The following is a 25717-nucleotide window of genomic DNA, read 5'->3' on the forward strand; positions in this document are numbered from 1 at the left end:
ACGTGTAAATATTTATATAAACATAAAAAAGATTCAACAACTAAGACGTAAACTGAACAAGTTTCACAGACATGTGAAATGAAATGGAATAACAGAAATTGAATAATGTGTCACTGAACAAAGGGGGGTCAAAATCAAAGTGACAGTCAGTATCAGGTGTGGCCACCAGCTGCATTAAGTCCTGCAGTGCATCTCCTCTTCATGGACTGAACCAGATGTGCCAGTTCTTGCTGTGAGATGTTACCCCACTCTTCCACCAAGGCACTTGAAAGTTCCTGGGCATTTCTGGGGGGAATGGCCCTAGCCCTCACCCTCCGATCCAACAGGTCCCAGACGTGCTCAATGGGATTGAGATCCGGGCTCTTCGCTGGAAATCACGTCGAGCGCAGGTGGGTTTGTGCCCATAGGTGACGTTGATGCCGGTGATGTCTGGTGAGGACCTGCCTTACAACAGGCCTACAAGCCCTCAGTCCAGCCTCTCTCAGCCGATTGCGGACAGTCTGAGCACTGATGGAGGGATTGTGCGTTCCTGGTGTGACTCGGGCAGTTATGGTTGCCGTCCTGTACCTGTCCCGCAGGTGTGATATTGGGATGTACCGATCCTGTCCAGGTGTTGTTACACGTGGTCTGCCACTGCGAGGACGATCAGCTGTCCTTCCTGTCTCCCCGTAGCGCTGTCTTAGGTGTCTCACAGTACGGACATTGCAATTTATTGCCCTGGCCACATCTGCAGTCCTCATGCCTCCTTGCAGCATGCCTAAGGCATGTTCACGCAGATGAGCAGGGACCTGGGCATCTTTCTTTTGGTGTTTTTCAGAGTCAGTAGAAAGGTCTCTTTAGTGTCCTAAGTTTTTATAACTGTGACCTGTGACGTCTGAAAGCTGTTAGTGTCTTAACGACTGTTCCACAGATGCATGTTCATTTATTGTTTATGGTTCATTGAACACGCATGGAAAACATTGTTTAAACCCTTTACAATAAAGATCTGTAGAGTTATTTGGATTTTTACAAAATTATATTCAAAATACAGTGTCCTGAAAAAGGCACATTTATTGTTTTGCTGAGTATATATATATGTTTATATGTTTTTCAGGAAGCTGGTGTCCAGAACAGTTGTTTATAATTTTAAAGGAGACAAAATGTTTGTAGTAGTTTGTGTATTCTTACCTGACATTTATGCTGGGTGAAAGCTACCAATAAAAAAGTAATAGATGATTAGTTAAAATAAACGTGGGTTGCATAATATCCCAAAAACAAATACAAATTTATCAGTGGTAGTTAATTAGTAATACTTCATTTCAAAGGCTGGTATAAACACACATTTCTAAATAAACATCTCTGAAGTGCAGAATACAATCCACTCTTAGTGCATTGACCAGAAACTCACTTGGGTTTTTGGATTAATTTAATAAGAAATAACAGTTGCATATACAATTCAATAGTTTCAGTACAATTACAAAGTTCTAAAAACACAGATATCTTATATATTCATTATTACGATACATTGCGTAATATATAAAATTCCATAATACTCTTTTAACAACAGTAGTAAAGGCATATTGTTGAAAAAGCAGCAAATTAACTTGAAATGTGCTTTGTTCACATTGCTGCTGGTTTATCTTCCAGTTCATTTAGTAATGACTAGTGTGGAAATAATTGATTGAGAAGGCCTCCTTATGTAATTGAAGTATCTGGTATGTCCATAGGGTCATGTGCAAAGTGACAATTATATAAATGGGCCAGGCTCTCTACAATTGAATGTTCTGGGAAGATAGCATTTTGCCAAGACTTGTAAGTGGAGGTAAGCAAGTTAAGGAAGTTAAGGTAATCGTTGAACATCTAAAAACAGCAGCAGGGAGCAGACATCTTATGACACCCGCAAGCATTTGTGAGTTTAGTCTTTGTGGGCAATGAATAGGCAGTAGACAGTAGTGTTCACCCCCTTAGCTCTCCACTCTGTTCACAGTTTGAGTTTCCCAGCCAGGGCGCTTGCAGGATACAAGCGATTGAAACGTCCCAGGGTCCAGATGGGAAAGACATTTCGATAGCAGGTGTAGCTGATGGCACAGCTCTTGTTAAACACGCCAGCAATGTTCTCCTACAACACAGGAAAAAGGACACAGACTCAATGAGCACATGGCCTATTACCGCATTCAGTGAAAGATACTAGGGTACATAAGACAAAGTAGTCATAGAAGAAGAAAAATGTCACCTGTGGCCAGTCCCCATTGGACAACTGTCTGTTAATTAGCATCTGTATCCCTCTTTCTATCACTCTGTCATCTGGATATCTGAAAAGAGAATTGACTTTTCTTTTAATGTTTGAATGATTGATGTATTGATACTTCGATTGTATTTATTGACTCTGTAGCAACCAGCATTTGTTAATTAAATTTAGTAAAAAAATCTTGGATAAACAACACAATAAAAAACGCAACGGTGGGGCTTAAAAGTTAAGGGAGAAAATGCAGCGACATGTAGGAAGCTAACTGACTTATTCGGTAGTAGTGCTGTTATGCCAGCAAAGAAGAGGATGCCGCAGCCCCGTTCAAACCAGGTTCAAACTAGAGAATTAGTAGCAGAGATGGGGCCGTTGAGTATCCTTGGGACGGTCCTGATGGGTCAAAGTCCAGGGACGTTTTTTCAGTCCCAGTGCGTCCCTTATCATACCTGACAGCCATTAGGCCTAGGAGGGCCCAGCAGGTGTTGTGGATCTGGGATGTCTCGCTCTGGATGTATCTGCGCTGCTCACACGACTCAAAGTCCTCCCCCCAGCCTCCGTCCTGCATCTGCTTCGACAACAGGAAGTCGCAGGCCCTCTGCACTTCGCTGCGCACCACGCTGGAACAGAAACACAACAAGATTAGTCAAACATGCTGTGATCTAATCTCCTGGACTTTTAAAAATTAAATAATTATATTGAAGGGATCTGTTAGGATCATTACAGCAGCTTCAGCTTATTGATTTCAGTAGCTAACTTCAATGACAACATGAGGCGCATTACTGAGTCACTCGTTAAAGTGCTGAACTGAAAACTCCTGTTCACTGTGTTTGCCTATTTAAGGATTCTGTTCTCCATACAGTATTCTGCTGAGGGTGTATGCGTAGCTAAGCTTGTGTGTTGTTGTTTTTTCAATCTGATGACTTACCCATTGTTGAAGGTGTGACCCATACAGGCAAACGCTTCCAATCCAAACCACACTCCATATGTGAAGCACACTCCCCAGCATCTACGAGAGAGGGAGAGAGAGAGAGAGAGAGAATTTGAACATGGAGAAAAGGATTCTTCCAGCAGGCCACTACAAAAGTAGGCACACTAGTTAAAGGTCTTTTGCATCAACCCACCCTTCCCATGATCCATCAGGCCTCTGAATCCGCCTGCAGTATTCTAGGCCTTGCTGTAGTGTAGACCTGCAGTGACGAGACAGAAAAATGGGGAAATAAAACAGTTCACTGCTACCTTACGATTTGAGATCTGAAGCAGTGATGGCAGGATGCGGAAATCTCAGCTGGGGTTTACCTGACTTCCTCGGTTCTGTGTTCGGGGAATATCTTGTGAAAGTGTTTCAGCCCTTGCATCACTGCCGAGGTACACTCCACGTATGTGTAGTCTATCATTATGTCACCTGCAAAAGCAACACATCACAGTGTTAGTTTCACAATTCCACACATTTGTGTAGTTTTAGTCATTTGCCCTAGCTAAGCAAAGTGGAAACAGCGACGGGCTGAAGATAACTGATTTGTTTTTACACATATGGAGGGACTCACCAAACACCTCAGAAGGGTTAAGGAGCTCTAGCAGTCTTCCCCCACGTTTTGTCTCATAGGTGGCAAACCCACCATCAGGGTTTCTCATGCTCAGGAGCTGCCAGCACAAAGACAAACAACAAGACACCAACACAAGGATGAGCAGAATTGCGATGGAGAACAATGTCAGTGTGTGGCTTTTCTGGGCCTGACTTTACCTTACCATTCCCTCTGTGGTGCTGGAAATGAAAATCATTACCTCATTCTACATGTTAAATGGATTCTTATTGACAATGATGCATACTGACTTCATTTGAGGCAGATAGTGTCCATGTGGCCTTACCACATTGACAGCATCAAAGAGGCGCTCCTTGGGTATATGCTGAGTTATAAAAGGACACTTCTCCTGCAGCAGCATCACCGACTTCAGGCCTTCTGCGGTACAGTCTGCCACAATCCAGCCACAGTCTCGAGTGCTGAATGGAAATCCGCCCTGCAAATACCACAAACAGACCTATATTGCTCACACTGATATTTTAAATAAACCCCCTACCCCCAACTAAGCAATTAAAAAAACTTTACAAATAAAACACTTACGACTGTAGTTGTTTTACACACCCAAAGAGGTTGAGCTAAGCAGTCAGAAAATGTATTCCCATACAGTTATGGTCTTGTGACATAGTGTTTGAGACTAGACAATTTAGTATTTAATTAAACCATGGAAAATTTACCTTGTTCATTTGGCGGTAGTATTTTTCATAGTCTGGGGGATTTTCTGGTATCTGGAGACAATGTGTTAAAGATACATTTTAAATACATTGCCGATTCTGCAAGGATATATTCACAAAATTATGTAGACACATTATGGAAGAGTTATTGTATTTTTGATTTAAAAAATCAAGAAGATGGGGATTGATTTTTTTTATTGGTCTTGTAAAACAATCTGTTAAATCTGTTGTATATCTTATTTAAAAGGATACAGCAAAGCAAATGATTGGATATATATGTTTTAAAACAACTTTCTCCTGTGGGAATAAATCTCCGAAACTAAGGGTTGCTTTTCATTTTGGGAGAGCTGAGGTCTGACACGTGCAGAAGATGGTAACGCAGGTAGGGGATGACAGCTTTATAACAGTGATCTGACCTGTGTGATATTGAAGAATTCATGGGCATGTTGGAGGCATGCTGTCAGCTCGGGCCTGTCCTGGGCATCTGCCTGGAAAAGCAGGAAGTATTGATTATTTATTTATTTGTGCTTATTTATTTGTATACTAGGCATTTATTTTTGTTTTCCCTAAGATCAATGTTTAGGTATCCTCATCTGTCAAAAAATAACAACAATATCTTAAGAGAAATGGAAAGCCCCATTCACACTGAAATGCCGACAAATTGCTGGCAACATTTGACTGGTTTTTTCCTGTTGCCCCCCATTCACACTAGGTTTGAATGCCGAACAATTTACGGCAAGGATGCATTCACACAGAAAACACAGACTGCCGGCAAGAGCACTGTGGCCCTGGGGACTAGACGCTACAGAAGCCCGTGGATCCATAGAGCAGACCCGGACCCACACTCTGGATTTGTCTGTACAAGTGCAATTATTTCCCCATTTAAAGATATGGCAGTAGCAGTAAAATACTCCGAGATGGATAATTAGGAGACGTCACACTACTATGTTATTGTATATTTTTATATAGGTAAAACAATCACCATTCGGCAGTGCAAAGCTGATTATAATATTCACAAATATAGTAGCCTATTGTTGTGTTCTGTATAACTGCATCAGTGTGTTTAAATGTATTAAAAGTATTGCCGACGTGATTATTTATTTATTTATTGGCAGACTACCTTATCCAGGGCAACTTACAAATAAGAGTAATACAAAGTGCAAAACTACAGTAGTTCAAAGCATAACGCAATTTACAAATTTACACAAGTGTATAGGAAATATACAGTAAACAATAAAATGTAGTCATATGTATTTGTTATTATATGCCTTATGCTGCAATTTCTTATATGCACTAATCATGTAAAATGTAAATATCCGGTGTTTTATTAATACAAAAGGAACCGAGCTCACTTGATTATTGCAATGTGATCAGAGTCCTGAGAAAACACGGAAGTGAATCACGAAAATGAACCTGAGTTAGTTTCCAAACGAACTGAGCATGTCTGTACACAAGACAAGTGTGAACAGCAAGCACACTGATGCATTGTTTCAAAGCAAATGAACCAAAACGATTTTGTTTGATACGAACCCAGTGTGAGGGGGTAACACGTTTGCTTGTATAGAGATAAAGATAGAGATTTATTGGTACATAACTTCTGACATGTGTGACAATAGTTGGCATTACATACATCAATAACACTCAGAATTATTTTCAACCTCCGCCATGTCTAACAACCCGGTCAGTTTCTCATTACGATCACAAGTTCTTGTTCAAAGGTGGCTTAACCTTGTCGTGTTGTGGTCGAAAAAATGCGCCCCTATTCTGATTGGTTGTGTCAGTTAGCTGACACACCGCGCCGACATGCAAGGACTTGACGCTGAATTTGCCGGCAATCATTTTCCTGCTCCATTCACAAAGACCCGTTGCAGGCAAATTGCCGGTAATTAGACTAGGACCCTTGCTGGAAAATTGCCAGCAACATCCCATTCACAAATACCTTGCCGGCAATTGTTTCAGTGTGAATGGGGTTTAAGTGTCTCCTATTTTACAGGCATCAATTATAAACTGGGGGCAAAATACCTCAAGAAATGCTTGTACAGCAAATGCAGTATCCCACAGCTGTGATCCATTGGTTCCCTGTAAGATACACACTTGTTAGACAACAAGAAAGACACAATAGCATGTTTATTAAATCAAATGCAGTGTGTCTTCAACATATCTGGTGATGATATGAAAATATCCTCTCTCTCTAGGGCTAGGTGAAGGAGCTATTACACATCCTCACGCTGCATATGAACTTGTAACCTGATGGCACTGAATTGTTTTATTAAAAGTGGCCTCCTCTGTACACTTCTATACTCACAGTGACAGTGACACTTGGATTCACCAACATACCTGCATTTTCAAGCCATCAAGGCCCAGCCTGTTTGGAGACAAAATGTTGAGACTTAGGTACTAATCTGCAGGACTCAGAAGGGCACAGACAAGTTTAAAGCAATTTTAAAACCATTTTGATTACTATCCAGTAATTATTTGCACAAGGAGCCATTCAATGAAAGTACTGACCACAGGTAGTCAGGGATTCTGGACACATGCTCCTGAAAGGCAAGGGATGATGGCCCATCTGCATACCAGCGCACCAGCATGTTAATGGTCTTAGAGATCTGCAGAGGAGCACAGGGAGAGGGGGTTAAAATGGTTAAATGGCAATGACCTAATATTTAAGATTAACACAATTTATTTAGCCGAGCTGTAGTGTCAAATTGCTAATAACAAGGTTGTCACATGAAACCAAAGTGAAACCTCGTGGTTCTTACTGGGCCGATGCTGATACACTTGGTGAAGCGGTCGTCCGCCTTGATGTGGTCGTACAGCTCCTCAACTGCTTTCTTCCTCAGAGACGTGCTGTGGTGTGCTTCGTACACGTTCATGATTACTGGAACACATCAAAAACAATGGCACAGAGCTGCGGTACAGAGATGCTCTGCAATACACTGCAAACACTCCTGAGAACAACGCAACAGAGAGTCACAATACACCTACCGTAAGCAATGGTGAGCAGCTTGCTGTGAGGGGTGTACAGGTCACAAGCCGCCACATTATTCCTCTGAGCTGGCCAGTCAATTGAGGAATAATCTTGGACATACAGCTCCTGAAAAAAGAACAAAAAAGCCAATTTATAGTGTTAACAAGCATTAATTCACTATACATCATTTTTAAAGAAAATAAAACAAAGTGAAAGCAAGATTTAAGAGTTCTTAGGTACCAAATAGTAGAAAGGAAATTGATTTTGGCTTTGGGTTTAAAGACAGTGCCTTGACGGTTTCGAATGCTTCTCTAAGCTCGAGCCATGCGAGACCGGCAGTGGAAGAAGGGAGAGTGATACCCCCTGGTGGGCAACGGGCTGTACTGTACCTGCCTGAGACTGCATACGAGGGAGTCCTCCTTGGCTGTGAGGCGCACGGCATAGCAGTAACTCATGGGCAGGTAGACCTGGCGGCAGTGACACCATAGGGTGGACGGATGAGCCGGCATCCAGGTAGGAAATAACCTGCAGAGACAGAGAAACATCAGCTGGATCTTCAGACACACAACCTATCACCTTGCTTAGTGAAAAAACTGTCTTGTTTATATATACACCTATCAGCCATAACATTATGACCACTGACAGGTGAATTGAATAACACTGATAATCTCGTTATCATGGCACCTGTCAGTGGGTGGGATATATTAGGCAGCAAGTGAACATTTTGTCCTCAAAGTTGATGTGTTAGAAGCAGGAAAAATGGGCAGCGTAAGGATCTGAGCGACTTTGACAAGGGCCACATTGTGATGGCTAGACGACTGGGTCAGAGCATCTCCAAAACTGCAGCTCTTGTGGGGTGTTCCCGGTCTGCAGTGGTCAGTACCTATCAAAAGTGGTCCATGGAAGGAAAAGCGGTGAACCGGCGACAGGGTCATGGGCGGCCAAGGCTCATTGATGCACGTGGGGAGAGAAGGCTGGCCCGTGTGGTCCGATCCAACAGACGTGCTACTGTAGCTCAAACTGCTGAAAAAGTTAATGCTGGTTCTGATAGAAAGGTGTCAGAACACACAGTGCATCGCAGTTTGTTGTGTATGGGGCTGCGTAGCTGCAGACCAGTCAGGGTGCCCATGCTCACCCCTGTCCTCTGCCGAAAGCGCCTACAATGGGCACGTGAGCATCAGAACTGGACCATGGAGCAATGGAGGAAGGTGGCCTGGTCTGATGAATCACGAGTTCAAGGTGTTAACTTGGCCTCCAAATTCCTCAGATCTCAATCCAATCGAGCATCTGTGGGATTTGCTGGTCAAACAAGTCCGATCCATGGAGGCCCCACCTCGCAACTTACAGGACTTAAAGGATCTGCTGCTAACGTCTTGGTGCCAGATACCACAGCACACCTTCAGAGGTCTAGTGGAGTCCATGCCTCGACGGGTCAGGGCTGTTTTGGGACCTACACAATATTAGGCAGGGGCTCATAATGTTATGGCTGATCTGTGTATATATTTTTAAGTCTTTGAAACAATGTATCTGATGCTACTTCATCATTTTTGTGTTAACATACCACATTTCTGGGAGGAGGGTATTCAGGCCTTCCCAGCTGTACACATTCAGGATAGCCAACCAAAATTTGCCCCATGAAGGAATTCCAACCGCACCTCCTGCAAAAGAAATGGGAGATAGTGCTAGGATGAAATCATGTGTTTAAGTCATTAAGTTCCAGAGAGGAAGGGGAAAGCTAGAATAAATATTTTTAGAAGCACAGTACTATTCAGCATCAACTTCGCTAAACCTTTTCCCCACATTTTTAATTGTGTAGGAACATCAAGTGGGGGGACAAGAGCCTTTTTCATTGTTATTTTTTTTTTTTGCTTGACCTCTGACCTTTGCCGTGCAGGTTGTTTCTGGCCCGCACCATGTCAGGGTCATCGGGCCCCACTCCCAGGATCCTCAGTGTGGTGTAGCTCAAGGATGTGCCAAAGACCGTTGACTTGTCTTCAATGTGCCTGAAAGCCCACCACAAAAAAAAAACACCATTTGATGACCAACACAGAACTAGATTACAGAAAGTCCTTTGATACTTAGTTCCAATACAATAGCATGCATTTGGAGAAAAGTATATATAGAATAATATAATATATAAAAGAATAATATAATTATGCAAAAAGTTAAGAAGATAGACACTCACAGGCCCCAACCCCCATCAGGCAGCTGCACTGAGCGCAGGTACCGCACCATCTCCCTGCGCCAGGCCTCGGCCAAGGGAATGCCAGCCACATGACACGTGATCAGGAGGCCTGCGTGACAGCAAACACACACAGCATCATTCACCAAAACACACTCACAAAGAAGAAGGGAAAAAAAAATCAACAGAAAAACTTTGCCTCAGGTACGATCCCTAAATAAAAGTTCTGTTCCTAGCTCAATATCTTCACATATTGCTGACTATTATTATTATTTTTGGACGTGGCTTTTGTGTATGGTTAGCCAATGGTATCCGCATTAACAAACCAATGATGTGTTCAACACTTTGATTATGTTAAGCAACCACTTTCAAGACAGGTAATATATAGTGGAATAAAGGAGGGGTCCAGACATGTAATGGACCACCCCCTTCACCCTCATCCCCTCCTTAAAGGTTTCTTTAAGAAGGATGGTGTCCAGAAGGCCTCTGACCTGGCAGCAGGAAGAGAGGTCCCCCATAGTCCCCGGCCCAGTGACCGTCTTCGGCCTGCAGCAGCTGGTAGAACTGCATCCCCTTCAGGGCGGCCTGCCTGGCTGTGCTGGCTGGAGGAGAGTTGGGGATGAACTTGCTCTGCGGAAAGACAAAGAGCTGAAGCCTGCACGCACCATGTCTAGTGATAGCACACCTTCAAGTAAAGGTGAAAAGAAAACCTAAATGAAACTAGAGTAATGAGAGACAAAAGGCACCATTTCATGTCATTAGGACTCTGCATGCAGTGTAAACTAGGGGTCTCACTGTGTCCAGGCCCAGAGAGTAAGCCTCCAGCATGGTCTGTTCCCGGTCAGCCGTGTCCTGGTCCTCCACATAGCTCCAGCTCTGGCGGCCCTCAACGTTAGACAGTCGCCAGCGCCTCAGGTCCGTGGCCGGCTCGCTTCTGTGTGGGCCTCCCCTTCTACGCAGACACCTGTTTAACAAGTCACTGAGATGATCTTTGGGTGCATTTTTGCTGGACACTGAAATATTATCTAATTGGTTAGAAGAATTAAATGGATCTCACTGAGATCCATTTAATTCTTCTAACCAATTAGAGGATATTTCAGTGTCCTGCAAAATGACATTCAGGGGGTTTATGTTTAATATATAATTACACATATAAATACTTAGGACGTAAATACACAATTGTATGTATCTATAGATAGATTTACATTCTCATTCATTAGTCCAGATCTAAACACTGTACTGAACGGTGCATTCCAAAGAACATTACATTATTTTTTTATAAACAGGATATAATCAGTATAAAAGAAGGCTGCTAAAAAAAACTAAAACGTTTCTGTATATCAATTCAATGTGATTGCTTTTGAGGAGTTACAGTCCTACATGGTTAGATATAATAATTACAACGCTGGAAACGATACCGTATTTCTGCATGTTTTTTCAATTAAAATGGAGTGCAAAGACAAATCACTACTTACGTCCCGTCACTCATCACGATATCGTCCTTTCTACTGTATTGGCAGCAAAGCAAATTATTTCGCTTATTCTTTAAATTCAGCTCGTCTCCACAAGTCCAACCCAGTATGCGGGCACTGTTGGGGATCGTAGTTCCGTTCTTTTCAATTGTCCATTGCTACACGCTGCTGTGATTGAATGAAATACTACAACTCCCATGATGCAGCGCGATGCCTTCCGAGCGGAGAGCAGTGTGGAGAGACATGAGCAGAGAGGACAGCGGCCAATCGCATCCGAGGGGGCGGGGACAAGAGGATGCTATTCCAGCCCAACACATTGAAGATTGATCGCAGATTTAAATATTGACTGTACATGTGTGTTTACATTTTTGTACAATTCAGATCACATGAATATACCTATGAATATGAAAATACGAATTGAATTCCTCACACTTAATTATACTGTATTTTTTTTTCATTATTTTAACAATAAGAAAAACCTTTTAAAAGAACTGAACATTACAAAAAATACTAAAATTTTATTTATTGTAGCAATGCATGAAGGCATAAGATTTAGCACAAAAACAACCAAACAATAATAAGCAAAACAAACAACACAAAAACTTTTATATTTAGAGAGGTAGGATATAATTTAACACCTACTGTCCTACATGGAGTTAAATCCAGTTTTGCAGTAAAATATTAATGTCAATATAAAATATACCAAGAGTCTCTGGAACTGGATAAACTATTATAACTGAATAATCAGTTAAAGTATTTAAAACAAGGATTCCCAAAGCGGTCCTGAAGGACTCCCTGCCGTGCAGGTTTTTGTTCCAACCAAGCTCTTAATGACATCGAGCCTTATATTGTTAGTTCAATTAAGCAATTGAGATCTTAGTTGAAACAAAAACCAGCAGGACAGGCGATCCTCCCAAATTGATATGGGAATCCCTGACAACTGAAGGAAACACAATGAATGAATTCCTTAAGAACCGATACATTGTGGGAGATTTATCAGAGATTTGTAAAGAATATTCATTCCCTCTCATTTCTGAAAAATAAATTCAGCATAAACACTTAATTTAAAGACTGGAGTTATAATATTGTTGCTTCTTTAAATTTGCTTTCTGATGCATAATCCAATGTGGTACAGTGGCACTTCAGTTTCAAAGACCATGACCAAGTCACATTGTCTTTTTAAGTTGGATACAGAACAACTCCTGTTGTTGAGGAAATACAGCAACAAATACAATAAAAAGTATGAACTACAATACTGTTAATCATGAACGTGTAAAAAAACAAACAAAACAAGCACAGTCCACAGCACTCATTTAAGACCTGCATCCTTTTAGGTTAGATTTTGAAACTGCGAAAGACATGAAATCATGTCAGGATTTAACACACCAGAATTGCACTGCTATAGAACAGGATTTTATCAAACGGATCTAAAATAGGATGCATAATATTTATATTATTTACAGGTATTTATTTGTGAATAAACACGCACAATAAGGCATTTTCTGTCAAAGCTTTTAAACATTTTTTTCCAAACAATCGTCCCAGCATGAGCCTGAGGCCCTGCAGTAGCGCTTTCAGTCCTCAACGATGTCCAGGAGGTTTCTGAGCTGCAGCCCACAGGCCGAGTCCTCCTCCCTGCTGGCTCTGATGAGACTGTCCAGATCCCGCAGGCGCTGCGCCACCGACGTGGGCGCCTGTCTCTGCCATGCACACTCGTCCTTGTCTGCACGGAGAGCAGCACCCGGCTTCTGGGGAGAAACACAAGAGGGCCTTCACATTCGGTTCGAATATGGTGCATCACTGCAGGTTATCTTCATATGGAACTTTGGTCACAGATTAAATAAGATACTCAAAACACTGTCAAACTAATTTAGCATAAACACATCTGCTTTACCGGTGTAGCAGCAGTGGCTGCAGGAGAAGCTCTGAGGCTGGGTACCATGATCTCAGGTACAGAGATCAGTGTTGAGGGCATGAAGAGAGGCATTGAGAAGGTATCCATAGGGTCCACCTCAAGCCACTGACGCAACTGCTCCTCAAACCTGCAGGGACACAGAACAGGAGTTGGCCAGAGTCTGACAATTGCTACACATTGGAGATAGGTGACCATAACAGATAAAAGAACAAGTGTGTGACAGTGGTGCGGTGAGAAGGGGCTGACCTCTGGCTCTGGGCTCTCTCTTGCTGGATGCTGCTCAGGAGGCGTTGTGGCAGGAGCTCCTGGGGGGAGGGCTTGTGTGTGATGTCAGCGACAGTGGGGTTTTCAGGTTTCTCCTCAGAGGTGTGGAACAATCTCTCTCTGAACTGTAGCTGGTGTGGGGTGGTTGCCTGGCTGATGTTCAGCTTGCCCCTACAAAAGGAAACACAGCAGGAAATCAATACACTAAAAAAAGAGAAAAACAAACATCTTATGCATAAAGGAAGTGCTAATGAACCGAATGCACCAAGGCACCAATAAGAGTACAGCGCAGTACTTATTCATCTTCAACTTCCTTTCTGGTTTTATCAACAGATGTGCAAGTCCTCCCTATTTCAGTACAGGCATTGATTAGTGCTTTGCAAGGACACAGAGGTTTGCCTTACCCTGCTGGCTCTTGCTTCTTGTCTTTGTGCGTTTTCTGCACTGCCTGATCCCAGCTCACAGGAGGCTCGTACTTTTTGAGACCATCCTTCTCAAAATACACCAAAATCTCCCCATCCTCCATAATGGCTCCTGGAATATGAATGCACTCAGGTTAGAGATGAAACGGCTATCAATTCAAAGTGCTCTATGATCGTGGAGCACAGTGGCCTTGCCTTTTGTCACAGGTGATCCTGGGGGCTTCCAGTCCTTCAGGCGGTGGTCTATGCATAATGCCACAATCTCATCCCAGGGCACCTGATAGAAAGAAGGCCAATCCCTATCGTCCTCTTCTTCCTCCAGACCTGTGGCGATGCTGGAGCTCCACTGAGAGCACACTCTCTTCAGCAGGTGATTCACCTTGGATGTGAGGAGGAACTGGGAGTGGCGAGAGGACGGGATCTGGGAGACATACTGGGAAATGCTGGTATGAAGCTGGGGCCAGGAGGCTACAGCACAAGGACAGAGACGTCAGTGGAGTTATAAAAGCAACACAGCATGGAACAGTTTCTATAAAGGAATACCCTACACATTCTAGGTTTATTGTTGATCTTCTGGGACATTATTAGTTTGTGACAGAGAAAGCTGAAGTTAACCACTATCGAAATCAAATTCAGGGACAAACGAACAAAGAATCATGATTATCCCCCAAATAAAGTATTTAAGAGTATCAAGGACATTTCTCAACAAATGTGTAGGTGGTAGAAGATTTCCAAAACCTTCCTATTAGGGAAAAGTGTATATAAAAATAAAATAAATAAATAAATAAAAATAAAAATGTACTGTAAACAAAACATATATAAAGAATATATTTCACATCATAGACAACCTTCAAGGCACACAAACATTGTATAAAGTTTACTCTGCAGTACTAGTTTAGTCTGATACACATTTCCCATTGACTTTGAGGTTAAAAGACAGTTTTCTTATGCGCACCATTTTGTTGGGGCAGGTCCCAATCGGGTATCTGCAGGCTGTGAATGGCTCTGCCCAGCCAGGCCAGGTGCTCAGGTGAGTTCCACTCCAGGTGAGGGAGTAGGTCCCTGGTGCCCGGCAGCGCAAACTCCGGCACGGGCCAAGAGAGGCTAGAGAGATGCTCCGAGGACACCTGGCCGGCGAGGAAGCGGAGCACACTGTTGTAGAGCCCGATGATGGGGGAAGGCTCCTGGCAGGGCAGCCCCGAGGCCTGTCTCTCTCTCTTATCGTGGTAAAACCTGGCACTGAACTCCCGGCACAGACCGTCCTCCACAAACTGAATGAGTGTCTTGGAGCCCAACTCGACGGGAGCAGGAGCACGGGAAGCCAGCCACTTCACTCCCTGGCAAATCTGGGAAAGAATAATCAAATACATTGTTAGAAACACAGCCAAGCAAGACGAGATTGCCGTTCTTCAGATAATCCATACACAATCTTTCTGCGTCCGACACCATGCTTGTTTTTAATTCGAAAACTACCAGACAGAAGATCTAGGCAAATATCAGCATTACCTGCTTGGAGCCTTGTAAATCGTTGGTTGTCTCTGGGATGTGCACAAATATGTATTCCGAAATTAAACCATCGTCAACCAAAGTCTGGAGCATTAAAGCTTCAAAGAAAAGAGAGAATTTATCAAAAACAGACTTCACGTCAACAACTAGTCTAACTACACCTGATACACAGTGCGAGTTATAAAAGTAGACGCTCAAATACATTTTTATCACGATCATACTTTGTTTAGATAGATGTTTGAGACGCATAGTACATCTCTATCTTAAGCCCACAAGAGCTACATCCAAATTAAAACTAAGCACATGCCATACCTTCCTCCAGCCTCTCCTCACTCCGAGGCTGCTCTGTCGGTTTGGGCACCACCACCACTAGAGGCAGTGCAGGCTGCCAGGAATTGGCCTGTTGGATCTGTCTGAGCTGCAAGAGGGCAGAGAGCAGATACACGTCCATTTCCTCCGTCTCCTCTGCAACCGAGACGCCAGAGCCCGGCAGGGACGGCAGCAGCATCATGAGGGCGCTCGTGCCCAGCAGGTCTTTCTGCTTCTCCATTTGAGCCTGGCCCTCAGGACTCAGGGGCCCATGGGTCACCTGGAAAACACCACATCACATCTGTGAGTTATCATTTCTCAGGGATCCGTTCATTACGAAAAAACTCCTTTGTAGAAGAACTGAAGCCCAATGACATACCTTAATGCAGACGTGAACTTTGGAAGACCGCTCTCCATGGTTTCGGACACCATTGGAGATCGAAAGAGTCTGCATTTTGTCATCTGCATCCTGCTCTCTATCTTCCTCCTCACTAAACTTTGCACGCAGCCATTCAGTTAAAATCCTGAATAAAGAACACAGAAAAGGAACCGGAGATTTTAATTGTAAGCCTTGTCTAATCTGTTGGGTAGTGTAGCAATGCAAAAAAACAATGAACAACAGAAAATGTTCAACTTTCATATCTACGAAGACTACAAACAAAGGGAAGACAAATTGTGTAGCGCAGTGTCATTCTTTAAATATTTTGAGGAAGTTAGATAGATTTTGGGACTAAAAACATTATTCACACACCTATTAGTGACACTCATTTCACACTCTTGGTTGCTTGGCAGCAGGAGGACAGCTTTCCAGAAGATTCTGTTTCTTGGGTTCGGAACACTTTCTGACACCAAGCTAGGCAGGTCTAGAGGTTTCCACACCGACTCCCTGAGGAACAAGAAACAGTAGATAAATAACATGCTGAAGAAGATCACAATATTAAAAGAACAAGAATTCAGTCATTAACCTTACCTCAGTAAATGCTGATAATAAAACTGCACCTTCATCTGATGGATTGCCTCGTTTCTCATCTGCAATAATCTGAAATCAGAAAAGTCAAGCGGTTTTAAGGTTGCACTGGAACCCTTCAGATGACAGCACATGAGCTAGAAGTAAACAGAAGCAGACCAAACAAATATACCAAATTACATCCAAAGTGAGTACAGTAGTGGATACGAGATGTTAATTGAATTTCCATGGCAAATCCCAGCCTTTCCTGCTCCGACAGGACAGGGCAGCAGAAGTATGTGTGGGGAAGCGAGAACGTGGAGGCACCTTGTACAGGACACAGCGACGTTGCCAGCATTTCCCAGGTTGACCACTCCCTGGGCCAGCAAGTCCGGCCGGAGGGGGGAAGGGGCACTGGGCGCCAGGGCCTTCAGCTTGAAGCGCGGGTCGACGCAGCAGGGCCCCGCTGGGAACGCACGCATCTGTCTCTTCAGTTGCCTGCGTACCGCCACAACGTCACGCCACCTGCCACAGACACACACGGCTTACACAGGGACAACACACCCGCTGCAACCACGTACTGCACAAAGGGAACATGCCCAACATTTATTTGAATTTTACCAGTATGTGTAGTTAAGAGGTATGTAGGAAATCGACTAAAGTTCCCTGACTTTAGGACCTTCCTTAAATAAGCAAAATAAATGATCATTTTAGTGTCAGTCCTGCCGGGTATGTGTTTCCGGATTGGGTAGATTTAAAGAAATGGGAAATTCAATCCAGAGAAAGGACGCCAGAAGAGTCGGATCTCTTTGTACCTTTTCACAAACTTGCGGAAGCGCAGCACCTCCACTTCCAGGGTGTCTTTGGCAAGCTGGAAGATTGCATTTTCTAAGGTCTCCTCCATTAAGCGGTTACACTCTTCCTCTGAGCAGCGAGCGATACATGCTGCCTTGTCTTCCAGTGCATGTCTAAAAACATTAGAATAAAAACATTCCCAGTTTATTCAAATTCATGAATTGCATGCACTGACATTACCGTTTTGTTTTTTGTATTTTAGCAGCTCATTTAGTCTGTGCCTGCCTTGCATTCCTCACATATCCCCTAGTGACTTACTGCATTTCAGAAGCAGCAGTGTCCTTAATGCACTCTTTCAAGACCTCCTTTGTAATCTCTGAGCAGAGGGATTTGCTGAACTGGGAAATGAACAGCTCATGTTCCTGTTTCCTCCTGTGTGAACAAACCGAAAAAGCATTCCATTTAGAACAGAAAGAAAAGAAAGAACAAAACACACAGAGCTAGGAATGGTGGCTATCCATTTGGCTACATTTATCGTAATCCAATCCTAAAGATCTCGTTTCAGCCCAGGAATAAGACGTTAAGAATTCAACTCTCCTGGTTATTTTCTCTCTACTGGGAAAGAATTCAAGATAAGAAATCTGGCAGACCTGGCTTCTTTAATCCTGCACTTTTCTTCTGCAATTCTCTCCTTCTCTGCGTTGAACTCAGCAATGGAGACCTCCTTCACCATCTGTTGCACCACCTCACTCACCACTGTGTCCACCTGGGTCTCAGAGACACTGCAATCACAAGATCACAATAGAAATTGGCCAAAATTCTCAAAGTATTATGTTTATAAACAGGCTGCACCAGGGAACACAATTTTCACTTTTCAGGTAGAAGAGTACTCCCTCTGAAAAGACCACAGTGAGAAAGCAATCAAGCTGTCAGGATGTCAAACACTGCAAGCTCCTAAACTGCTGTCAAGTCTTACCAGAGCGCATTGGATATGAAGTCAGCGCCTGCTTTGGCCATGCCTGTACACTCTGCATTCAAAACATCCTCTACCACTGAGTTAACCTCCTCCATGATGTCCTTGGGAAAAGAAAAGAGTGTTGGGAATTAGTAGTTGCAGCATTACTATTATTTTATTGTCACAAAGATGTGTTCACTAAAGGGAGCAAGAACCACATGCTATCTGTTCGACAATGCCCTGTGCATGCAGGCCAGTTAACAGGAACTCCATCGCTCTACAAATTGCAGACTGATGAATTATACGATTTGTTTGGAAAATGGACAGTTCCCCTAGCTGACAGTAAGGCAGCGTGCTGGCAGGCTCACATGGTCTGTGTAGACGGGCCTCGGTTTGGGAGGAGGGGATGGGGGCCGGATGGGTTGAGGCTGGACAAGCTGGAACAGTGGTTGCACTTCAGGGGGGGCGGCAAGCTCGGCTTGCCCTGCAGACTCCTCTGCAACTGGTGGCTTCAACATAGCATTGGGATCCACAAATGGTCTGGATTCCTCCTGGAGCTTGAGTTTCATTGGTTGCTTTAGATCCAAGTCCATGAAGGGTTTGAGATCCATTAAAGACTTTATTTCCTGCTTTGGTGCCAATCCCGGAACTACAAAGAGGAGAAATGATGAAGTACAAAGTATCTAAACTAAAATCTCAATCACCTCAATATTGATATCAATGGCTTAAATGTGTGATTCTCAATCCAATCATTTCACAGACCACCTAAACCTTGAGGGAGATTCCTTCCGACCACAAAATACAAATCTCTATTAATGCCGGAATTGTATTATTGTGTACCTGTTGCTCCGAGAGTTCCGCCCCGCTGGAAAACGGTGGCCGTGTCAGTCACAGGACCCTCACCCCTGTATCTGTTCCTTGAATCGAAGCTGCAGACTGGTGTGTGCTGAGGTGGGCTTGGCAAGGGACCTCCATTGACGACCTCCCCAATCAGTACCGTTCTTTTCCCCATGATGTCCATGGACCTCCTCGGTGGAATTGGAACATCGGGCTCCTGGTACGACGAGCGGCTGAGCTCCACCATGCTGTAAACACAACCTCAGACATCTTAGTTAACCCTCAAGGTTATGTAACTTTAAAGTACCAAAGATTGTCCATGTGGAAAAGCACACAGAGACACGAGCAACACAAGTAGTGGCTTTCACCCTCACAATAAAAGAGGCAGCTCTGTCTATAATTACTCACCCCTCATTGATATTCAGCCCATACTGCATGACAAAGTTCCCCGCCTCGTCAGCATCGCGGAACATCAGCATCCTCACCAGGTCCTCGATGGGGAAGGTGGTGGGCCTCTGGGAGCCCACCGTGTAGGCAATGTTCAGGGCCTTCAGAGCATCACGCCTCACCTAAACAACATGCGAGACCTTTCACAGCAACCAGAACTGCAAATAATCACTAGGTTTTGCAGGCTTTGAGAATTTCCAAAATCGGAGTGCGGACACTTATTTTTTCAACAACATCAGGCATTGATCATTAGAATGATGATTGTTTATCACATCATTGAGTTTTATTAAAGATGATGAAGACCAATGAAGATGAAGAAGTACTCTACTCTCACACCCATGTGACTGTGTAATGGAGTTGCTGTAATGCTGACCTGGTTGAAGTAGCGATGCAAGATGCAGCTGGTGAGGTAGAAGGCCCCTCTGACCAGCTTGAAGAACCTGACGAAGTTATTGCTGTTGAGAGCAGCAAAGACTTGCACTGCAAACTTCACCTCAGGGGAGTTGCGGACTTCTGGTCGGAACTGCTGCACCTCCCTGTAGGCACAACCAGAATGAAGGACACATGGACCCAATTAGCCTTGGGGATTGGGGGAGGGGGCATGCAATAAGCTGAACAATATAAGAACATACAAATCACTACAAAATATTTTACAAATCTACTGCAGGTGAGCTACCAACAGAGAATAATAAAATAAAGTAAAAGACTAAAAGGAACAACAAACTAAGGACAGTCATGAGACATAAACCTGACCTGAGGATGTCCCCATCATTGAGTTTGAGAAGCACACTGTACTGGCGGAACTCCTGCTCCCTGGGGCAGAACTCATTCCGGGTTGCCAGGTCTTGGTACATCTCCTTCAGGCTCTGCAGGCATTTGGTCATGTTCTCGTTGTTGATTTTGGCATCGAAGGACATCATGGGCTCCTCACACAAGTGGTGAGCACAGTGGATGTGGAAGCGAGTACACTTCTCAATCAGGGCCACAGTGGAGGGGTCACACAAGTGCTGCTGGGTGATATCCTGCCAGGCAAAAATGGACAGAGATTAGATAACTTTTTCTTGATGAGGTGCCAAGAAAGGGGAATTGAAAAAAAATGTTTCCCGTGTGAATTTCACATATTGTGGACCAAAGGCCAAATAAACGCCGCACTGCATGTCAAACAAGCTGTGGCTGAAGGAAGCGAATGACGAGGGCAGCGGTGTTGGGTTACCTTGCGTATCCCTCGTGTTCTGTTCCAGACAAAGTCATACCAGTCCCGGCAGTTGCCCTCCCCCTGGTCTATGATCTGCGTGACCAGGTACTCCATGGTCATGCTGAGCACAGACGAGGGCCGCAGCTCGTGGGGAAGTGGCTCCTCCTGGTCAGCAGAAGACCGGCTGTACTCCTTAATGGCCACCACATGGTCCACCTTCAGACAGACAGCCAGGGAGAGACAATATTAGTTAACATAAACAGTCAACCATGACTTACTACTCCTACTGTCAAACATGCCTGCACATAGACCATTCATGAAAACTGATCTGATAAGAAAAGTAGCATGAAAAACATGGTTTTAATTATTTCCCCACCTGTATGGTGATTGATATTACTAAGTGCAATCTTCAGTTTAGGATTTTCAAGATGACCTTGCCTAACAGTCTTCATACATAGCCAGCAGCTGCAAAATATCTTAAAATCTAAATGGAACGCAGGACTGGCTGTGGCAGAAAAAGGGCCCACGTGCTTTGAGGACATACCCGCTCTGTGCCAGGGATGACTTCAAAGGAGCTGAGCTGGTTGCGAGTCTCCCTCATGTAGCGTTCTTTCTCGGGACACATGTCTGGGCACGTGCCCACAAACACCTTGGATAAGTCCAGGTCTGTCCTCTTGACCCTTCCTGAAGCAATTACACAAGGCAGCAGTCATCAATATCCTACTTTAAGGTATACAGTCAGATAATATTTATTTGATTTAGTTCTGTGTTGCCTAGAAAAGCACCGTGTGATACGGTTCTGGATTTATTTATTTCTTAAGGTGAACTACCACACAGTCAAACCTAAAATCAGATATTTGACTACAACACAAAAGGACATTCAGAATAAATAAAAGATGTCAAGTTTATCATAAGCTTGATGTAAAACAACACTGCCTTCCTCCTCCACAAGAAAAGAAGATCTTAAACCAAATATGAATGGAATTTATGGGCATCAGTAACCTTCCATTAGCACTGTTCTCCTGTGGTATAATTAAGGACTTCTTGTATCCACGAAATCCTGTGCCTACAGATGCGAGAGGAAGCTCTACCTTGTCTCAAAAGTTTGTCCCTCTGCTCCAGTAGGCGGTACTTCTCCTCTGAGGTCTCTGCCACCTGACCGATCAGGTGATTCAGGGAGGCGGGCAAGGTGATCATCTGGCGATCTGAACTCTGACCCTCCGAGCCTGAATCATGCTGGGACTCGGTGTCAAACTGCAGCGACTTGGCAATCAAAGACTTCTTGACCGGAGATCTGAGACAGGAGAGGGCAGATTAGAAAGCCTTCAGGAAAATGCTGTTCAAGACCCTTGCAGGTAGGAAAACATCTGACAACTTTAGTTTAGCAAGTCAAGTCAATAAGGAGTAAGCAAAGACTGCAATTACCCTTTACTGAGGGAGCCACTGCTGCCAACAGCGGGGGATCTAGCGATGGGCTTGCGGAGAGGGGAGGCCTGGAAGCTGCTGCGCCTAGACTCAGTATCTCTCTGTGCTTCCTCTGCCTTTAAAGGTCTCTCCTCCTTCTCTGCAGGACCTGTGTAGTTTCCAGGCCAGAATTAATGCAAACAATCTCACCACCCCATAAATGTATTATAAAATGGTCTTTCACCTTATACTCAGTATTTACACAATGATGACTTACTTGTCTTCTTCCTTTGCCAAAATATAGCAATTTCTGTCCTGTGAAAAGACTTTCCCTTCTTCTTTGCTTTGAATGCTGATGCCTGGAATAAGAAAAAGTGCAAACCGTAAGGAAGTGAGCAAAGCATTACTAGGCTAGACTTGTTCCATGCATAAGGAGAAAAATGAACAACCCAGGTAATAGTGCAGTTTAAGTAAAAGATGTCTGAACCATCCTACATATTCTCAAAATCAGGTGGCAAAGATTTACATGAAGTTCTAATCAGAGGGGAAGTCAATTTTCCTAAGAGTTGCAATTTTTTTTTTAATAATAATGAATGAAAAAACAAACAAAAACAATAAGCCTAGCTAAATTCCTTACATTACTCAAAAACCCCAACAATAGGATAAGCAGGTATGAAGCATGGCTCGGTCTCTGGGGAGCATTTCCTTACATGATCATTGAAATGCACTATGGCAAGGTTCTTTCCAGGTCTGCAGTACACCTTCCGCACTTTGCCAAAGCGGCTGAAGTGCTTCTCAATGACTTCCTTTTTGTTGAGGTTTGGTGGGATATTTTTGCACTGGATGATGGTGGCGTCAGTGGGCGAGAGAGTCCCCAGGCTGTCACTGCTCTCTCTGCGCCGTGTTCGGCGCGCCGGAGTCTTGGGTTCAGAGTCTGGGAGAGAATGAGTAAATCCCACACAGAGTTAAACCAAAACATTCCATATATAATGCTCAGATGAAGAGATTAAACAGGCCTCCAAACAGGTCTTCAGTGAATAAAATGTTACATCAAATTACATTACAAAAATCATTACTTGTTTAAAGCACTGCACTTAAAGTTACCTATGGATACATTAAAATCTAAGTTTTGAGATTAAGTTAAGAGATGATTTCTCCTTAGAAACCTCACCTTCTGCAGCCTTCTCACTGGCACTATCCTCTCTTGGTGGGGTGTGCATTCTAGGGGGTGCTGTGGGGGCTCGGGAAGATGAATGAGTGGCTTGTGGAGTTAGATCAGGCCTTTCCACCTCTCCCCAATCTGGCAATTGTTCGACTTCCCTTTTGGGTTCCTTCTTGACAAGCTGCACTGTGGATTTCAACACACCACTGAGGGCATTGCGGAAGAGCCCGCTGACTGGTCCATGTGGTCTCGTCAGGGGCCGTTTAGACTGGTGCCGGGGGATGTCAGTGCCAGGTTGGGTGCCCTCCACCTTGGCTGCCTTGCCTTGTGCAGTCATGTGTTCAAAAGGCTCCTCTTTCCGTTTTGTTCCTTTCCCAAGGCTGGCAAAAGGCACATCCCCTGTGCTCTCTTTGTCTTTCCCTTTCTCTTCTCCTCCTTGCACTGCTTCTGCCTTCATGCTTTCGCTCTGATCACCAAAAGTTGTTGGGCCAAACCCACCTGTTCCAAAAAGGGATGTGGCAGGACCAAGGACCTTTTCTGTAAAGCTAAAGGTGGATGTGCCAGTGGTGCTGTTGCTGTTGGAAGGAGCTGCTGGCTGAGAGAAAGTAAATTCCAAGCTGCTGCTGCCGGTGTTTGTGCTTATTGCAACTTCTTTCTGGGGAAGGCTGGCATTGTTGCTAATTATGGAAGGGGTTGCTGTTGGCTGGGAGAAGCTAAATTCTAAACCTGCACCGGTAGTGCTGGTCAGTAGCGAGAAACCAGAAGTTGTACTGCTACTGGCTCCCACACTAGCAGAAGGCTGCACAGTACTAAAAGACCCTTGGGCTGATACAGGTTGGGGATTGGCTGGTTCAGGGCTGACACTGAAGATGGGTTTGAAAACTGCTGTATCCGAGGGCTTGAAGCTGAAATCTGTCCTCGCAAACCCACGGTTTCCTGTGTCGGTGCTCTTGAAGAGAGAGGACGAGGAAGATGAGAATGGGGCGATGGATGAGGAGGAGGAAGGCGTGGTGAATGTGACACTCGCACTACCTGAGGAAGAGCCAAGTGTTCCACTGGGAATTCCAAACATAGAAGGCTGGCTAAAAATGGCTGCTGCCTGGTTAAAACCAAGTCCTGACCCAGATGAAGATGTAGGAGCTGAAGAGGACTGCGAGATGCTAGAAGGTTGGACAAACCCAGTTGTCTGCTGAAATCCAGATGTCTGACCAAAACCAGACTGCCCAAACACCGCCGACTGCTGTCCTGTGTTCTGTCCATAGGCAGGTGGCGGTGCAAACATGGAGCTCTGGCTTGTTGCAGTTGCTTGGGCGTAAGATGGCGGTGCACTAAACCCTGCATTGCTCTGTCCAAGTGAAGACTGCCCAAAGGCGGGGGTTTGGTCCATCCCTCCTGTTGCAGAGAAGGTGGCAGGCTGTCCCATTGTGGATGTCTGCCCCAGTCCACCGTTTTGCCCAAACACAGAGCCCTGCCCAAGGGAAGACGTCTGTCCAAATGCAGGAGTCTGCCCAAAGGCCGAAGGCTGGCCAAAGCCTGTTGGTTGAGTGAAGGCAGATGTCTGTCCGAATCCTGGAGTCTGCCCAAATCCTGGGGTCTGTCCGAACCCTGGGGTCTGAGTGGTGCCTGCTGTATTCTGCTGCCCAAAACAATGAAAGACCCCCCCACTGCGACTGGTATTGCTGGGGGCCTGGAATGCACCCCCTTGCTGTCTCCCAAACAGCCCGGGTGGGTTCATGTTGCCAGCACACAGCAACTTTCTTAATGCTAACAAGCTAATATAACTAAATGTATAAGTCCATGAAGGTGTAAACTACTTCTACTTTGTCTTGTTAGAAGGAGTCAGCCAAGATGAAAAACGGGCAGGAGAAACTATCTTCGCAATACAAGCTTTGACCCGGTGCAGTCAGTTCAGAAGCAGATCCTTATCCTCTGCTTGTACAGTTTGTAACATACCTAAAATTTAAATGTTAAACAAACAAAAAAATATGATTATTTAAGAAGATGGTATGATACATGATTTGGCGTTACATGGTTTGAGTCCTATGCAGTATACAGAATGAATTTCAGATTGTCGGTATTAAATTAAATAATCGTGGGTGAAATTGAACCGATTCAACTAATAAACTTTCTCGGACCTTAACGTCTTAAAATTATGTTTTATGTAATTTAAGCTCACGTTATTATTTTAATAGTGACCATCAGCATATCGAGATTGATCTGTTGTTCAACAAAAAGAGCGGAAAACCAAACACTTGTCGATCTAAAACGCTTGTGCAGTGAATCTTTCCTGCAAACAAAAATGCACATAGTGAAAATGCATCATTCAAACATGAATACAATATATTATTATTGCACGTAAATGTATACAATACAAATACATACCATTTCCCTAATCCCGATTTAACACTAGACAGGGGTGTAAAAACAAGAACGGACCCGTTTCCGGGTTCACACTGTTTGTGT

General features: G+C 44.1%; 2 protein-coding genes across 2 annotated transcripts; both read right to left on the minus strand.

Annotated features, from left to right (window-relative positions):
• Window positions 1-1387: 1387 nt before the first annotated feature.
• On the minus strand, window positions 1388-11181 carry lss (lanosterol synthase (2,3-oxidosqualene-lanosterol cyclase)). The gene is made up of 22 exons (XM_066688137.1): window positions 11101-11181; window positions 10421-10589; window positions 10117-10255; window positions 9629-9737; window positions 9325-9446; window positions 9005-9101; window positions 7833-7968; window positions 7461-7569; window positions 7235-7353; window positions 6984-7081; window positions 6813-6840; window positions 6498-6554; window positions 4892-4963; window positions 4479-4529; window positions 4091-4240; window positions 3769-3865; window positions 3521-3626; window positions 3346-3411; window positions 3150-3230; window positions 2671-2841; window positions 2213-2291; window positions 1388-2098 (listed from the first exon to the last, which is right to left on the minus strand). The coding sequence occupies exons 1-22, from the start codon at window positions 11112-11114 to the stop codon at window positions 1961-1963; spliced, it is 2208 nt and encodes a 735-aa protein (XP_066544234.1). The 5' UTR covers window positions 11115-11181; the 3' UTR covers window positions 1388-1960.
• Window positions 11182-11605: 424 nt separating this feature from the next.
• On the minus strand, window positions 11606-25717 carry mcm3ap (minichromosome maintenance complex component 3 associated protein). Its single transcript, XM_066687849.1, has 29 exons — window positions 25637-25717; window positions 23264-25207; window positions 22803-23026; window positions 22370-22451; window positions 22114-22261; window positions 21780-21982; window positions 21233-21372; window positions 20707-20904; window positions 20247-20515; window positions 19867-20029; window positions 19455-19615; window positions 19050-19294; window positions 18578-18858; window positions 18231-18331; window positions 17905-18036; window positions 17573-17686; window positions 17275-17427; window positions 16787-16984; window positions 16484-16552; window positions 16265-16399; window positions 15893-16037; window positions 15517-15793; window positions 15205-15302; window positions 14654-15044; window positions 13894-14166; window positions 13681-13810; window positions 13259-13447; window positions 12992-13139; window positions 11606-12845 (listed from the first exon to the last, which is right to left on the minus strand). Exons 2-29 carry the CDS (start codon window positions 24987-24989, stop codon window positions 12672-12674), a joined length of 6567 nt encoding a protein of 2188 aa, XP_066543946.1. The 5' UTR covers window positions 24990-25207; window positions 25637-25717; the 3' UTR covers window positions 11606-12671.

This window comes from Amia ocellicauda, chromosome 16, assembly GCF_036373705.1.
Source record: "Amia ocellicauda isolate fAmiCal2 chromosome 16, fAmiCal2.hap1, whole genome shotgun sequence".
NCBI classification, from domain to species: domain Eukaryota; kingdom Metazoa; phylum Chordata; class Actinopteri; order Amiiformes; family Amiidae; genus Amia; species Amia ocellicauda.

What these genes read in the sequence shown, in the direction of transcription:
- lss (XM_066688137.1), bottom strand. An exon ending in TCGTATGCAGTCTCAGGCAG is followed by an intron (nt 7,570 to 7,832) that starts GTACAGTACAGC and finishes TTCTTTTTTCAG; the next exon opens with GAGCTGTATGTCCAAGATTA. An exon ending in TTGATGGCTTGAAAATGCAG is followed by an intron (nt 6,555 to 6,812) that starts GTATGTTGGTGA and finishes TGTATCTTACAG; the next exon opens with GGAACCAATGGATCACAGCT.
- mcm3ap (XM_066687849.1), bottom strand. Translation starts at nt 24,989, where the DNA reads ATGAACCCACCCGGGCTGTTTGGGAGACAGCAAGGGGGTGCATTCCAG. An exon ending in TATTATCAGCATTTACTGAG is followed by an intron (nt 16,400 to 16,483) that starts GTAAGGTTAATG and finishes CTTGTTCCTCAG; the next exon opens with GGAGTCGGTGTGGAAACCTC. An exon ending in AGGATCACCTGTGACAAAAG is followed by an intron (nt 13,811 to 13,893) that starts GCAAGGCCACTG and finishes TTCATATTCCAG; the next exon opens with GAGCCATTATGGAGGATGGG.